The 14,347-nt window shown below is 41.5% G+C and overlaps 1 protein-coding gene across 2 annotated transcripts in view; it reads right to left on the bottom strand.

Moving 5' to 3' along the window:
- The window catches only part of slc4a7 (solute carrier family 4 member 7), a 52,722-nt gene extending 39,748 nt beyond the window's left edge, over positions 1-12,974 (bottom strand). For both annotated transcript variants that reach the window (XM_018754748.2, XM_018754749.2), the window contains exons 1-3: positions 12,850-12,974; positions 2,552-2,633; positions 28-171 (exon numbers count right to left, since the gene is read on the bottom strand). In XM_018754748.2, coding sequence (XP_018610264.2) covers positions 28-171; positions 2,552-2,633; positions 12,850-12,894 — 271 coding nt within the window. In that variant the 5' untranslated portion in view covers positions 12,895-12,974. The remainder of the gene's footprint in view (positions 1-27; positions 172-2,551; positions 2,634-12,849) is intronic.
- Positions 12,975-14,347: the final 1,373 nt, after the last annotated feature.

The following is a 14,347-nucleotide window of genomic DNA, read 5'->3' as shown; positions in this document are numbered from 1 at the left end:
CCTTCACCCCAGGGTATGTGATATTACCATAGACTGGGGACTCCCTTCCCTCCTCTTGTTCAGAGCCATGATACCTCCTCCTGCGATGATGTCGGTGTCCGCGGTGACGGTGCCTGCGTTTGCTCTGTCTGCCCAGCGGAACGTGTACTCCAACATACACTGCTCGGTGGCCTGGGGAAGACAGAGAGCCCGGTGACCTTTAGCATAGAACCAGTTGGCCTGTAACAAGAACGAACTGCGTAGGCAGAGCGAGCCTCTCAGCTATATAAAAACATAACATCAAAGCTGTGTGTCCTTTGCAACATGCACTACTTAGTGACTTGCAAAGGACACAGCAGAATATCCTGCAGTAAATGGGAAGCTCTGGCCTACAGGATGGACGACATCTGCTACCATCTCACTGGACACCAGCATGCGGAGAGACAGAGCGCAGAAGTATAAAGGGTGCTTTTTGGGGACAGTGACGGGCAAATGTGTAGATGTTGTGCTGCATATGTTTACACCAAAGTGGATTTTTGTGTTTTATATATAAACATTCTTGTATATTATATACAAATATATTATATTGCATATTTTGACACCAAAATGAGACAAATCCATTTTGATCGTTCTGAGAAAAACACGGTTTTGTTATTCTAATATGGTACTTTGACCTAGTATGAAGCGATAAGCATAATAAAAAGCTTGTGCTGATCCTGTTTAATTGCCATATATTGAAAAAATGTTGCTGGAATAGAAATTTGGAAATGATAACTGGTTGTTTGCTTTTTGCAAAATGAGATAAATCAAGGAGCAAAATGCTGTTAAGTCCAAACATCTTTCAAACTTTCCTTTCAAACTCATGAATAATAAAACCATTCAAAATGTAACAAGTTTACTTACAGAAACAATACCTCATGAAAGGAAAATCAAAGCAACATAATGTCATTATTCAGTCATTCTCATCTTCAACCAGTCACAGCAACATTCCTTCATAAAGGAGTCTTCAGCCCCTCCTTGTCAGACCCAGGCTGAATCATCAAGACTGTGGCCTCAGAAATTTTAAAGCTTTTTGCCTTTTTAATTACTGATGACACTGCTGATCTAAAATCCTGTGCTTAATGTTTATGGAATGGATACCATATTTGTTTGCTTGCTGTGTTTGCTTTAGAACAATTTAGACTTAATATTGGTTTCTTTGCAGAAGTGATGCCATGTCTTCTAATTATTGTCTCCATAGATATTATCACAAAATAAGCTTACGGTCTGTACCTTACCAAGGTAGATCAATTGAAAGTGAAAAATAAATTGAAAAGTGATCAGGCAGACAAAATAAGTAGTCAGAATTGTATTAATTATTAGGTTAATGGATGAGGATAAAACATAGAAAATAAGTAATTAGGATTGGGAATTATGGATATATTATGTATTGATACAGTAAATAATAATTATACAGACTATTTTTTGTTCTCTCTCCCTCCCTTTCAACACTCCCACACACAAGCACATGATTATCAAAGCTATAACAGTAAAAGATCTCAAATCTATTATTCTTTTTTGGGATTTAAAATTCTAAGTACGCACGTATGCGCACACGCGCACACAGTGTAGGGGGGTGCAGTGGCGCAGTGGGTTGGACTGGGTCCCGCTCTCTGGTGGGTCTGGGGTTCGAGTCCTGCTTGGGGTGCCTTGCGATGGACTGGCGTCCCATCCTGGGTGTGTCCCCTCCCCCTCTGGCCTTATGCCCTGTGTTGCCAGGTTAGGCTCCAGCTCCCCGTAACCCCCGTATAGGACGACCGCTTGTCCCAGGTGAGGCTGTGGCAAACTGGAGCCTAACCCGGCAACAAAGGGCATAAGGCTAGAGGGGGAGGGGACTCGCCCAGAACGGGACGCCAGTCCATCGCAAGGCACTCCAAGCAGGACTCGAACCCCAGACTCAGAGAGCAGGCCCTGGCCAAACCTGCTGCACTACTGCACCCCCTAAAATTCTAAGTAGATTAAGAATAATATTTTTAAGAATATAAACCTACAGCTGATTGAAAAATTTACTTATCAAGGCTGAATTAATCAGCGATTAGCTAAAATCATAACGTCATCTTCCTGGATTTATCATGGTTCGCCAAAATGGCTGGCATTTATCACAGTTTGCAAAAAAGCTCAGTTTATAAGGATCGTTTGTTGTTGGAAATATCACTACTTGTGAAATATTTTTACAGTTGAGGGAAAGAAGGCAACTTGATGTATATAACTGCTCGGCTGTCTCCAAAGTTACAGAAATGGAACTTATGTTGTTTTGTGGTCTAACCCCTTATTTATTCCTGTACCTCATGTCACAAACATCCGACTTACAAATTTTCAAAGAAACAACATTTGCAAGTTGATTTATTTAATTGAATTTTCTACTGAAACCTGTTGCAAGTGGAGTATTATCTGTATCCCACCCCCAAAACTCACTTCATCAAATGGAACAATTCTGGGGGTGAGACCTCACAAACAAGCAAAAAATTTCATTTCATTGGAATCATAATACACATTCATATTATACATAGGAGAGGAAGTCCTTGGGACTCACTTTCTAGCTCCTCTTTCTCGAAGTTTGTGTGGATGGCACAGCTCGTCTTGCCGAGATCAACAACAGCCTCCTCGTCGGGACCCTGGACATAAGGGAGAGGACCACATGTGAGCTTCAGAACACAGGCATGAGTGTCTCAAAGCAATCTGTAAATACAACAATGTTTTTATAAATAAACACAATCAATGATAGATGCCCTGACTGAGTAAATAAGAAATATGGTACCTTGTGGCAGTGCTGCCAGCTGATGTTATCATACAGCAGATGAAGCGGTCAGTGTTACAACCAAACACTGGGACTCGATGAAAATAATCATAAGGTTGATTGGACAGCAGTCATATGTCACCTATGGTCAAAGACCATATGAATAAGCAAATTCTTATGGCATGCTACTGTGATGGAGAAGGACTCATTAACCAGAGTCAAAACATACATCAGTTGTCTGAACAGAAGTACAACCACCTGCCTCGTGGTAACCGTATGCACTGTTTCACAGCCATGACGACACAGATGTTATTTACAGTGAACAAGGAAACACGGAGTCACCGGACTTCAATGGGCATATTTAAAACTCAGCCAAGCACCTCCTGCCTCACTGCATTTACTGGTGTATACCTTGAGCTCTGAAACGGTGGTACACACTTATCCTACAGCAGGATTTTCCCAATTAAATTAATTAAACCACCCAATTAATTAATCATCTGTCGTGTGTCAAAATTTGCTAAAAAACATCTTTATCATTTAATTGAAGTTCACACTGGCAGTTTTCACAGAGAACTGGTCCGATGATATAAGCGCCGCAATTAATTCTTACACAATTGCTGCAGATCAACATAATCAATGCAACATATCTTCTACTAAACAGTCCTATAACAAACATTTTTTATTCTTGTCCCATCAGCCAGAATAACTCTAAAACATCCAGACTCAGAGGACTGTGTAGAACATCAGAGCAATTAGAGAAAAAGGTTCAATAGTAAAAACTCTGTAGCGCTGAACAGTAAAATACAATACAGGGCTGAACCGAGAGAAGTGTGACTTCCAGTGAATGAGTGCAATGCCCCAGAAGAATTTATTTATTTATCGTATGATCAAAAAACAGATCTTCAGCAACATAAGGCAAGCTTTAAGCTGTAAAATTGGCTTCATGTAGCCAAAGTTTAATGTCTTTGTCATTGATGTTTGTCAAATCCACTGGTGTGGGTGTGTACGTGGGGCAGTAATCCAGCAGATGTTCTGCAGTTTGTTGCTGCTCTCCGCAAGGGCATCCAGGGCTATCTGCTACCCCAGAAGAATGGGGTCCTGTAACAAAAGTGAAAGTAAAATCCCTCCCTGCTGTTACAGCCACACACACAGACAGAAACTTACAATGTTAGTCTACCTACAATTATTTACTAATTTATACAGCTGGGTAAAGTTACAGAAACAATTTAGGGCAAGTACCTTGCTCAGGGGTACTACAGCTAGAGGTGGAGATTGAACCTGCAACCTTCATGTCCAAAGCCGGTAGCTATAACCACTACCCCACCAGCTATCCACACACACACACGGAATGTACACAGTTCACAGAATCACAGTGCACTCCTGTATCTGTGCAAATATGACTATACAAATACGTTCAGACAATCAGACGTTAATATATTTTTTGGCAACTTGTTTTCCAGCTACATTCTCATTTAGCAAATGATTCTCCCATCAAACCAAAGAGCAGAACATGTCAAATGACAGGTATGTCCTTTGCGACCCTACTCTCCAAGAGGCACACACATATGATAATTCTATCATTCAAATTTGCTATTCAGTTAATATTTCCCAGTGCATACATGGGGTACTACACTTACAAACACAGTTGGGATTGGCAATGTCTCCCTTGACTAGTTTGTAACTCCAAAATCACTTTTACCACTATATTCTATAAATGTTTCCACTTAAGCTCCAGGAAAGGTTCTGTGAAAACATTAGACAATGCAGTAATAAATTCATAAATAAAAATTTCACTTCCAAACACTACCAACTCACAGTAGTCTGATGTACCCCAGAAGCCTACAGTGTGAGGCAAGGTACATGACAGCTAAATCAGTGTAATTTTTTTTTTAAATTGTCATATTAAAACATTTAAATTTTTTAAATAATCTGCACAAACCCTATTCTATGCCGTTGCCCATTTTATTCCTTTAAATGTCCATTGTTTGACAGCTTCAGGCCACTCTCAACTTTATCATCCATACAACTAAAACAAAAAAGCATCAAAAAAAAAAAAAAAAATTGAAGTTGCACGGCCAGCTGGGTGAGATGTGCATGTGGACAAATCCAGGAACCACAGCAAATCTCATGCTGTGTGACTTTACTGCTGAGTTAGCAATCCAGCCACCTAGCACTGACGCATTTTGACAGAGACCTCCTACATATACCCACTTTCTAGTCTTCACTTTTGTTTAGTTCTCTCCCTGGCTTACACCCCTCTGTGTGGCTTTGGAAACCAGCTAGCACACACATACAATGTAGTCAGCCTTTGATGGCTCACTTCACAAGGACAAAGTGCAGTATTTCATGCCGCCAGAGCCTGTTGTAAAGCCAATCTGAACCCGCCTCCATTGGTGGTACATACTGCATCATCCACTACGGCTGCAGATAAGGCAACTCATCTGTGACATGTCACTGCAACATACGTCCAAGCTGTTCAATTAGAATATTATTTCCTTGCAACCTTTTCATATTTAAAAATAAGGAAAAATGGAACCATTGAGGAAAACACAAAATGGTTTTATTTCAAATCTAAATGTAAAAAAAAGCTCCATAACACATCACAGCTGACCGTTGTATATAAAATATAATCAGTTCCTTAATATCTGCTCAGAGAGAATTTCAGGATTGATTTCTTTTAATTTAAATCTTTATTTTATATATTATATACATACACACTTTCAGAACCGCTTGTCCCATACAGGGTCGTGGGGAACCAGAGCCTACCCGGTAACACAGGGCGTAAGGCTGGAGGGGGAGGGGACACACCCAGGACGGGACGCCAGTCCGTCGCAAGGCACCCCAAGCGGGACTCAAACCCCAGACCCACTGGAGAGCAGGACTGTGGTCCAACCCACTGTGCCACCGCACCCCCTATATTATATATATATATATATATTTAAATCTTGAGAATTCTCTGTAATGCTAAATGTTTAATTTAAATACGAGTGTTACCAAAATATTTGTTTTCTTCCTTAAAATGTTACAAATCGTAAAATGTTAGTTAAAAGTGATATCATTAATCCGGAATCCATGGCTGTAGTGAACCAGTCTCTTTCTGCCTGTACATCCTCTGCAGGCGTAGAGTGTGGAATGTGTCTTTAGCACATATGGATTTGTCCAGTCCAAACTTAAGAACAGGCTTTGCACAGAAAACGTTGAATTGGCTCTCGGTCACATTTAGAGTTGATTATAAAAGCCTACTTTTGACCTATAAGGCAGTACATGGCGTTGCTTCAGTTTACCTTTGGGAAATTAATGATTCTTATATCCCAGGATGAAAGCTTCATTCATTGGATGCAGGTTACCTTAAAGTACCTGTGACCAATAAGACCTTTGTAGGAGGTCAGGCCTTTAATTATAGAGCACCTAAACTGTGGAACAGCGTGCCAGTCACTGCCAGAAATGCCCCATCTGTCTCAGTCTTCAAATCCAGACTAAAGACTTACATGTTAACTCAGGCATTCCACCTCAAAATGTAATTCCAACTTGGCTGTGTTTTTTTTTCTCACCTCTGTACCAATGTTAATTAAATTTACTTGTTTAAGTTACAAATTACTAACTATTTCTTCGTGTTGAGCATTGTCTCCCTACATATGACCTGAGGAGGCCAGGTGGCAGTCACAGACACACCCCCATGCTGACTGAAGATGATACCTGACTGGCATGATGGACGAGACATACCATGCTGAGCTGGGAGTCCAAGCTACCGTATAGCAACACTATCATTATTACTTGTAAACTGGTCTAGAATTGTTAGTTAATCTAGAATACTCAGGATGGATGGGCAGCCACAGGTTTTTATTTCTCCCTCGATTTTCAGTTGGGAGTTTTTTTCCCCCGTTTCCTCTGTGGCCAGTAGGCATACTTATAGCTCTATAAAAGCATTATATTATGATAGTCAGTAGTCAACTGATGGGGGGGTGTAGTGGTGCAGCGGGTTTGGCTGGGTCCTGCTCTCTGGTGGGTCTGAGTTTCGAGTCCCACTTGGGGTGCCTTGTGATGGACTGGCATCCTGTCCTGGGTGGGCTCTCCCCCCTCCAGTCTTGCGCCCTGTGTTGCCGGATTAGGCTCCGGTTTGCCACAACCCCACTTGGGACAAGCGGTTTCAGACAACGTGTGTGTGTGTGTGTGTGTGTGTGTGTGTGTGTGTGTGTGTGTGTGTGTGTGTGTGTGTGTGTGTGTGTGTGTGAGAGAGAGTGAGAGTAGTTGACTGTCTTCTTTGTTTCTTTATCTGATGTATTTGTTTTTCTTGCCTTATGCCTGCGTTAAAGCGCTCTTTGTCACTGCGTGAGAAGAGTGCTCTATAAAAATAAACTAAATTGAAAACTTGAGTTTTTCTTCAAGGCCCTAAACAAGAACAATGAGCTGGGTGAGTCATAAGTAACCTATACTTCTAGTGAAACGGTTGGTGCCAGTATGAAGGACTATGATATTATTATCCAAAACTTGTGGTGTAATTTCATTTATCACATTTTTGCATATGTTTAAAGCTGACTTGTGTGTTAAACACTGGTTTCATTATCCTTGTCCTTAATTTATTAATTTTATTCATTTAAGTACTTTATGCAGATAGAAAGCATTAAATTACAGGAAACTGAGTGCTTCTAGATGGGATCCAACATGGATTGAAAAATGTTTGAAATTTTTCCCTAGGCTGTTTTTAAAGAAAGTATTACCTCATGACAGAAAATGTTACTTGTAATTTTAAAGCATTCTGTTCATACAAAACGTTACACTTTAATTTTAGCTTATTCAGATTTTTTTGTGCACTGCCAGTCATTTTATCTACATATACAATCGTACCCATTTAAAATGTTTGTTAACAAGTAAGACTGAGAAACACACAATTCAACAATTACAAAAATGTGCTTTACTAAAGATAATGCAGTGATGTAAGTGTTTTTTTCAGTCATCTAAGAAAAAAATACCATTAACTACACTGGTTAGAACAATCTGACATACCGCAACTTTCCCTTTAAGAAGAAGCTCATTTCAACCATTGCAAAGTTATTCAACCTACTGTGATTTAAAATGAATAATTCTGTATATTATACACATAAATGTACATTAAAAGAGCTACAATGACTATAAATGACACAAAGCCAGCAAAAAAAGTCTGGTTTTAATTTCCTGAGCTGTTGGAGCAGATGAATTACATCAGCTCACATAATAATATCTCATAAAAGATACTGTAGCATGGCAAAAATAATTGTTTTTCTGTTAAGAACAAAAACAGCACTAAGGAAACAAAAGGGATTTTGGGTGTGTTGTTTGCAGGGTCCAAGTTCAAGGAGCTCATAGTGCACTTCCTGCAGAGCTGTCACTACAGAATTTGTTCAGTATAGGCCATAGGGAGACAGGTATTTCACCACTGTCAGCCAAAAGTGGCTCTGATCGCCTGTATATTACCATTAATTTAAAAAAAAAAAAAAAACACACACACAAAATACATATCAGAAGCAAAAACAAGCAGCAACTTATTTTCATGGGACATTTTCAATAGTATTGTTGTAAGCAGCAGGCTGTTACAACCACAAGCACGGCAATGCCATCACAGTCAAACAAACATGGTCAGTGGAAAACAAAAGGCTAAAGCTTACATCAATAACAAGCATTTTTGAAGTTCAGGGCAAAGAACCTGAATGGATAAATAAAACACGTTTATCACCCAGCGCCAGTCATTTGTCGAAAAGCATCCATAACCTAAACCTTCTAATGGTTAACTAACTAAAGCAGCTTACAAATCTGATTAGACATTCTGGTTTCTACAACAGAGAAGTCCAGGCTAAATATCATGCTCAGGTTACAGTTCAACATGTTACTCTCACACTAGTAATTTGAGTGCCATAATTGGTAAGTTTGAAGGATCACAGTAAGTAGTTAACAAGGATTTCTTCTATTATGATGTGTGTAACAAACAATACAGAATATTTTACTATGTTTTGCTATCTCAGGTCAACCCAAAGTGTACTAAACACATTTTATTCTGGTTGGAAAATAGTTGTTGTGCTCTGATTGAGGATGGAGTGCAGTCCAATGGTACACATTAGTTGAGCGTGGTGCTCGCTGTGCAGTGAACTGATGTTCTCACAGGGTGTGGATTTGGAAGATGTGCGTTTCAGTGAAACAAAAAACAGGACGGCAAGCATAATCACCCGTTTTATTACATGTTCACATGTCACAAAACATTAATTGTGAATTAAAACTTCAACCTATCAAAGCAAAGTGCTATAGATTTCTTTTTAGGTTAGACTTGAATTTTTTCAGCTTTCAGTTAGAAAACAAGCTTTTTGGAAGAATAGAGACATATCAGGAAGTTGTTCTTTACACAACTAATACATTCTTTAGCTTGCAAAAACAATGTATAAAAGTGTGTTCTGGCCTGCTGTCAGAATTAACTGCCTGGACTTTTCATGGATATCTCTACACCGCATCGGCATATTAACCTGATTAGTTTGTTGAGTTAAACCATATTTTAAAAAGTAATAGCATAGTGATGTTATAAATTATCTAGAAAAAGTGGAAAATCCCTTAAGTGATGGACACAGAGAGGCCCAGAGTGACATTTACTTGTGCGCTAAAGGGTCACTTCATCACATACTGGTACACAGGCAGCCCCAGGTTACAAACTTCCGACTTACGTACAGCCCGTAGTTACGAAAAACCCCCCGTAAAGCCTACCATATTAAAAATTCAAGTTACATACCACAACTCGTAACAACAAACAGGCGCTACTTTGCAACGTGCATCAGAACATTGCGTGTCTACAGCGGTTCATCGGCTCATGGGTGTGTGAGCCCGAGGTAGGACAAAGACTTCCTTCTTTTCAGTCGGACTGTCAAGCCCACAACTTCACCCCAAACATCTGCACAAAATCAGAGCAGCGGGGTATAAAGTTGCACCTGCACACCCTGGCTGCAAAATCTAATTTCAGAAACATGTCTCTCCAGCACTTTCGAGTGAATCCATGACAACCCAACCCGTCATTCCAAGTCCCTCGTTCTCCGCAATCCCTCATTCCCACCCCTGATGTGCATGACTCTCAACACCTGCACTACCTCCTTGACTACAACATCGGATTCTCCCCAAGACCTACGTTTGGGTATCGACCAACCCATGCCTGTCCCCAACCATGAATTTTCTACATTCAAGAGAGGTCTGAAAACTCACCTTTATCTAGAATCTAGAATGATTTTGCTAGCCCTTTTACTGACTCTGGACGAGTGCAGTTCTCTGAGAGCTGGGGGGATGTGCCGATGATTCTTCCAGCAGTCCGAACTATCTGCTGTAATCTTCTGATGTCTGATTTCGTAGCTGAGCCAAACCAGACAGTTATAGAGGTGCAGAGGACAGAGTGGATGACTGCGGAGTAGAATTGCATCAGTACCTCCTGTGGCAGGTTGAACTTCCTCAGCTGGCAAAGGAAGTACAACCTCTGCTGGGCCTTCTTCACAATGGAGTCTATGTGGGGCTCCCACTTCATGTCCTGTGAGATGGTGGTGCCCAGGAACCTGAATGACTCCACTGTTGCCACAGTGCTGTTCATGATGGTGAGTGGGGATAATGCTAAGGTGTTTCTCCTAAAGTCTACGATCATCTCCACCGTTTTGAGTGTGTTCAGCTTCAGGTTGTTATGACTGCACCAGACAGCCAGCTCTTGGACCTCCTGTCTGTAAGCAGACTCGTCACCATCCCGGAAGAGGCCAATGAGTGTGGTGTTGTCTGCGAACTTCAGGAGTTTGACAGAGGGGTCTTTAGCGGTGCAGTCGTTGGTGTACAGGGAGAAGAGCAGTGGGGAGAGCACACATCCCTGGGGGGTGCCAGTACTGATTGTGCAAGTATTGGATGAGAATTTTCCCAGCCTCACTATCTGCTGCCCGTCTGTCAGGAAGTTGGTGATCCACCGACAGATGGAGGTGGGCACCAGAGAGTTGGGTTAATTTGGACAGGAGGAGGTGTGGGATGATGGTGTTGAAGGCTGAGCTGAAGTCCACGAATAGGATTCTCGCGTAAGTCCCTGGTTTGTCCAGATGTTGCAGGATGTAGTGCAGTCCCATGTTGACTGCATCATCCACAGACCTGTTTGCTCGGTAAGCAAACTGCAGGGGGTCCAGCAAGGGTCCAGTGATGTCCTTCAGGTAGGCCAACACCAGTCTTTCAAGTGACTTCATGACCACAGACGTTAAGGCGACAGGTCTGTAGTCATTAAGCCCTGTGATTTTGTGTTTCTTCGGAATGGGGATGATGGTGGAGCGTTTGAAGCAGGAAGGAACTTCACACATCTCCAGTGATCTGTTGAAGATCTTTGTGAAGATAGGGGTCAGCTGGTCAGCACAGGTTTTTAGGCAGGCCGGTGAGACACCGTCTGGGCCTGGTGCTTTCCTTGTCTTCACACATCAAAACTTCATGATTATCACCAGATAAAGCCTTTATTCAGCCACTACTCTGGCATTGTTTTTGCTTGCTTGTGTATCTTATATTTTAAAAAAATAAATAAATAAAAAAAATTTTTAAAAAAAAAGAAATTGGTAGGGTATGAAGATTTGTCTATCCTGTGTTTTATGCACCTACTTGAACAATGAACCCCAGTGCAGCAAGTGGTAGGCAATTTACTTGAGTCACATGTCTGCAGCTATGTCTCTTTAATGCAATGCATAAATTGTACTTTTGCTTAGATGTACGTTGCTTTGGACAAAAGCGTCTGCTAAGTGAATAAATATAAATGTAAGTGGAAATAATAAAGCAATCGAAAAAAGGTTAAATGTCAACAAACATTGGAAAAGATAGTTTAATTTTTTTATACCTACACAGACACTCTCCTTCTCTCTTTCAAAAATACTGTAGTAACATTGATTATGTATTATCTCTCTCTCCCTCTAGTACTGTAGTTACATTACTCATTACATTCATTTGTTGTATTATTAATATTTGTATCATTATTATTAAAGATGTTTAGTGTATCCAGAAGCATTTCTTTAATGTTTTTTATACATAGAAAGGTACACGAGTGATGATATACAATATACTAAGACAAAAATTTGACTAACAAAGGTTAGACACAAACCGTACCTAACTGTTCCCAGTTACGTACAAGTGCGACTTAAAGACAGATTTAGGAACGGAACTTATTCGGATTGGCAGTACGGGCCTCTGGAACGGAGCACAATCGATCAGCAACACCTCCGGAAACATGCCACAGTGGATGTGCAAAGTAACTGGTTAACTAACCCCAGTGTGCCGTAAAATCCAGACCAGTGTGTCCTTACAATTAACCATGTGGCATGTCAATCATGTGCTGTACAAGTGCAGTCAAGTAACTAACCCTCATCTAACCCTAGGATGCGGTTAAGTAACTAACCTGACCAAAGACTGACTAACGCTGTAGTAATAATAAAGCACTCCGACGGCGCTGGAAGCGACTCTCTCTTCTCCCCACCGCCGGTTTTTCATCACGAACTCCAGGGCCCCGCGGAGTTCGAGCCGCTCTCTTCCGTTAACCGTCTCGGTGCTGCTCCGCTCGAAACCGCGGCAAAAACGAGCCGTCGATTCCGCTCTTCTTATATTCACCTGCTTTACAACGGTTTAGGTGCGTAAAATGAGACAGTGTGCTTTCGCTCAGACCGGGAGAGCTTCTCCCGCTGACTTGCTGTCAGTTTTTCCCTAATAAAACAGATCTTGCCACGCAATCCACCCTTCTTCCGTTTATTAATGTAAAGCGGCAGCGCGCGCTGTGCCGTCGTTTGGTCAGTTTCACAAGTTGACGCTGGGATCCGGGGACACTAGACGAGGTAACCCACAGGAACCATCGTACGCTATTGTCTTATTCCATCTACCCACTTCAACCACAGTCACATGAACTTCTTTCTGTATAAAATAATCAAGCGAAGCAGATAAAAGCCCAATTCATCCTTACTTCATCGACCGCACGCGCGTTCAGGCACGGAGCTATCGAATCATCATCATGTGCATTATGATATGATTATTAGACTATTGTACCCAAAATCTAATTTAAAACATTCCATGACATCGGGGGGGGGGGGGGATTAGCTTACTGTTCTCAAGAGGGGCCTCATCTGATCACTTCTGTCTTCTTCCATCTGTACAGTTCGGTCCAGTTGTCTGGTTTACTCTGAGTGCGGCTCTTGCCAATTGTCTTTCTCCTATGCCTGCGCCATCGAGATTGAAGTTTCTGTCTGGATCCGCCTCCTCCGGATTGACGCCTTTCTCATCCATTAGCGCTACAGCGCCTGACATTCTGACCAATGGCCTCACAGAAAAACGCAACAGGGCGTGTCCCTAATCGGGTGTGGATTCTTACAAAGAAATACAGAAGTCGTTCTTGAGCGTGCGGTTGTAGTGTGTTAGTTGAGATACTGTGTATTATTTCAGCAAAATCCGACGCTGGTGGTAGACTCGACGTCTTAAACTTTCCCTCGTTGTAAAATGGGGTATACGGTGGCATAGCGAGTAGCGCTGCTGTGTCAGAGCGGCTGGGTGGTGTGGGAGGACGTGGATTCAATCCCGCTCAGTTTGTGTGGAGTTTGCATGTTCTCCGGGTGCTCTGGTTTCCTCCCACAATCCAAAGACATGCTGTTCAGGTTCACCCATAGTGTGTGCATGACAGAGTTTGTTCCACTAATTCGATTGGTGGTCCTGGGCACGAAAGGTAAAGCACAGAGGTTCTCGGTTCTGGCTCCGCTGTGGTAGAGGTTCTCGGTTCTGGCTCCGCTGTGGTGGAATGACCTTCCCCTCTCACTCAGAACTGCAGAAACTCTACAAGGGTCTGAAAACTCACCTTTTCTGGACCTAGATTTCGCCCAAGATTTCTCCAGCTCATGTGTGGTGTAAAAGTTCATGCACCATAACTTCATGATCTTCCCTCGGTAGGCCTTTACACATGATCCGCTACTCCGGCATTGTATGTGATTGTTTGTTTGTGTACCTTATTATTAAAAAAATAAAAAATTGTAGAAGGTCATCAGGATTCATCTATCCTGCATTATGCACCTAATCGATGAACATCGGTGCGTCAGGTAGATGATAGGTAGCAAACTAGGTTTACTTAAGAATCACAGGTCAGCAGCCATGTCTCTTTCTCTTAATGTAATGCACAAATTGTATTTTTACTGAGGTGTACGTCACTTTGGAGAAAAGCGTCTGCTAAATGAATAAATGTAAATGTAAACAGTGAGACAATATGAATCGCACAGGCTGTGGTTTAAAAATAAGAATCATTTAGCTTACACTTTTATCGAGGGAAAATTATGATTATTTACCTATAGATACAGCTTGATAATTTTACTAAAGCAAGCCAGGGTAGATGACTCAAGTTAAAGGTGACACACAAACCTGCAACCTTCAGGTCCAAAGGCAGCAGCTCCAACCATTATGCTACCAGCAGCTAAACTGCTTTCTTTAAACTCTTAAATATGTAGCACATGCAATCAAAATTCTCTTTAACGGGTCACTTGGCAACAGTGTGACTTAAAAGCAACTTGTATTTGAAAATATGTAAAAATATGCTGATGTATACATACACAACCATTTTAC

The sequence above is a fragment of the Scleropages formosus genome, chromosome 8, assembly GCF_900964775.1.
Source record: "Scleropages formosus chromosome 8, fSclFor1.1, whole genome shotgun sequence".
Taxonomy (NCBI): Eukaryota; Metazoa; Chordata; class Actinopteri; order Osteoglossiformes; family Osteoglossidae; genus Scleropages; species Scleropages formosus.
This window is presented reverse-complemented; position numbering and strand designations above follow the sequence as displayed.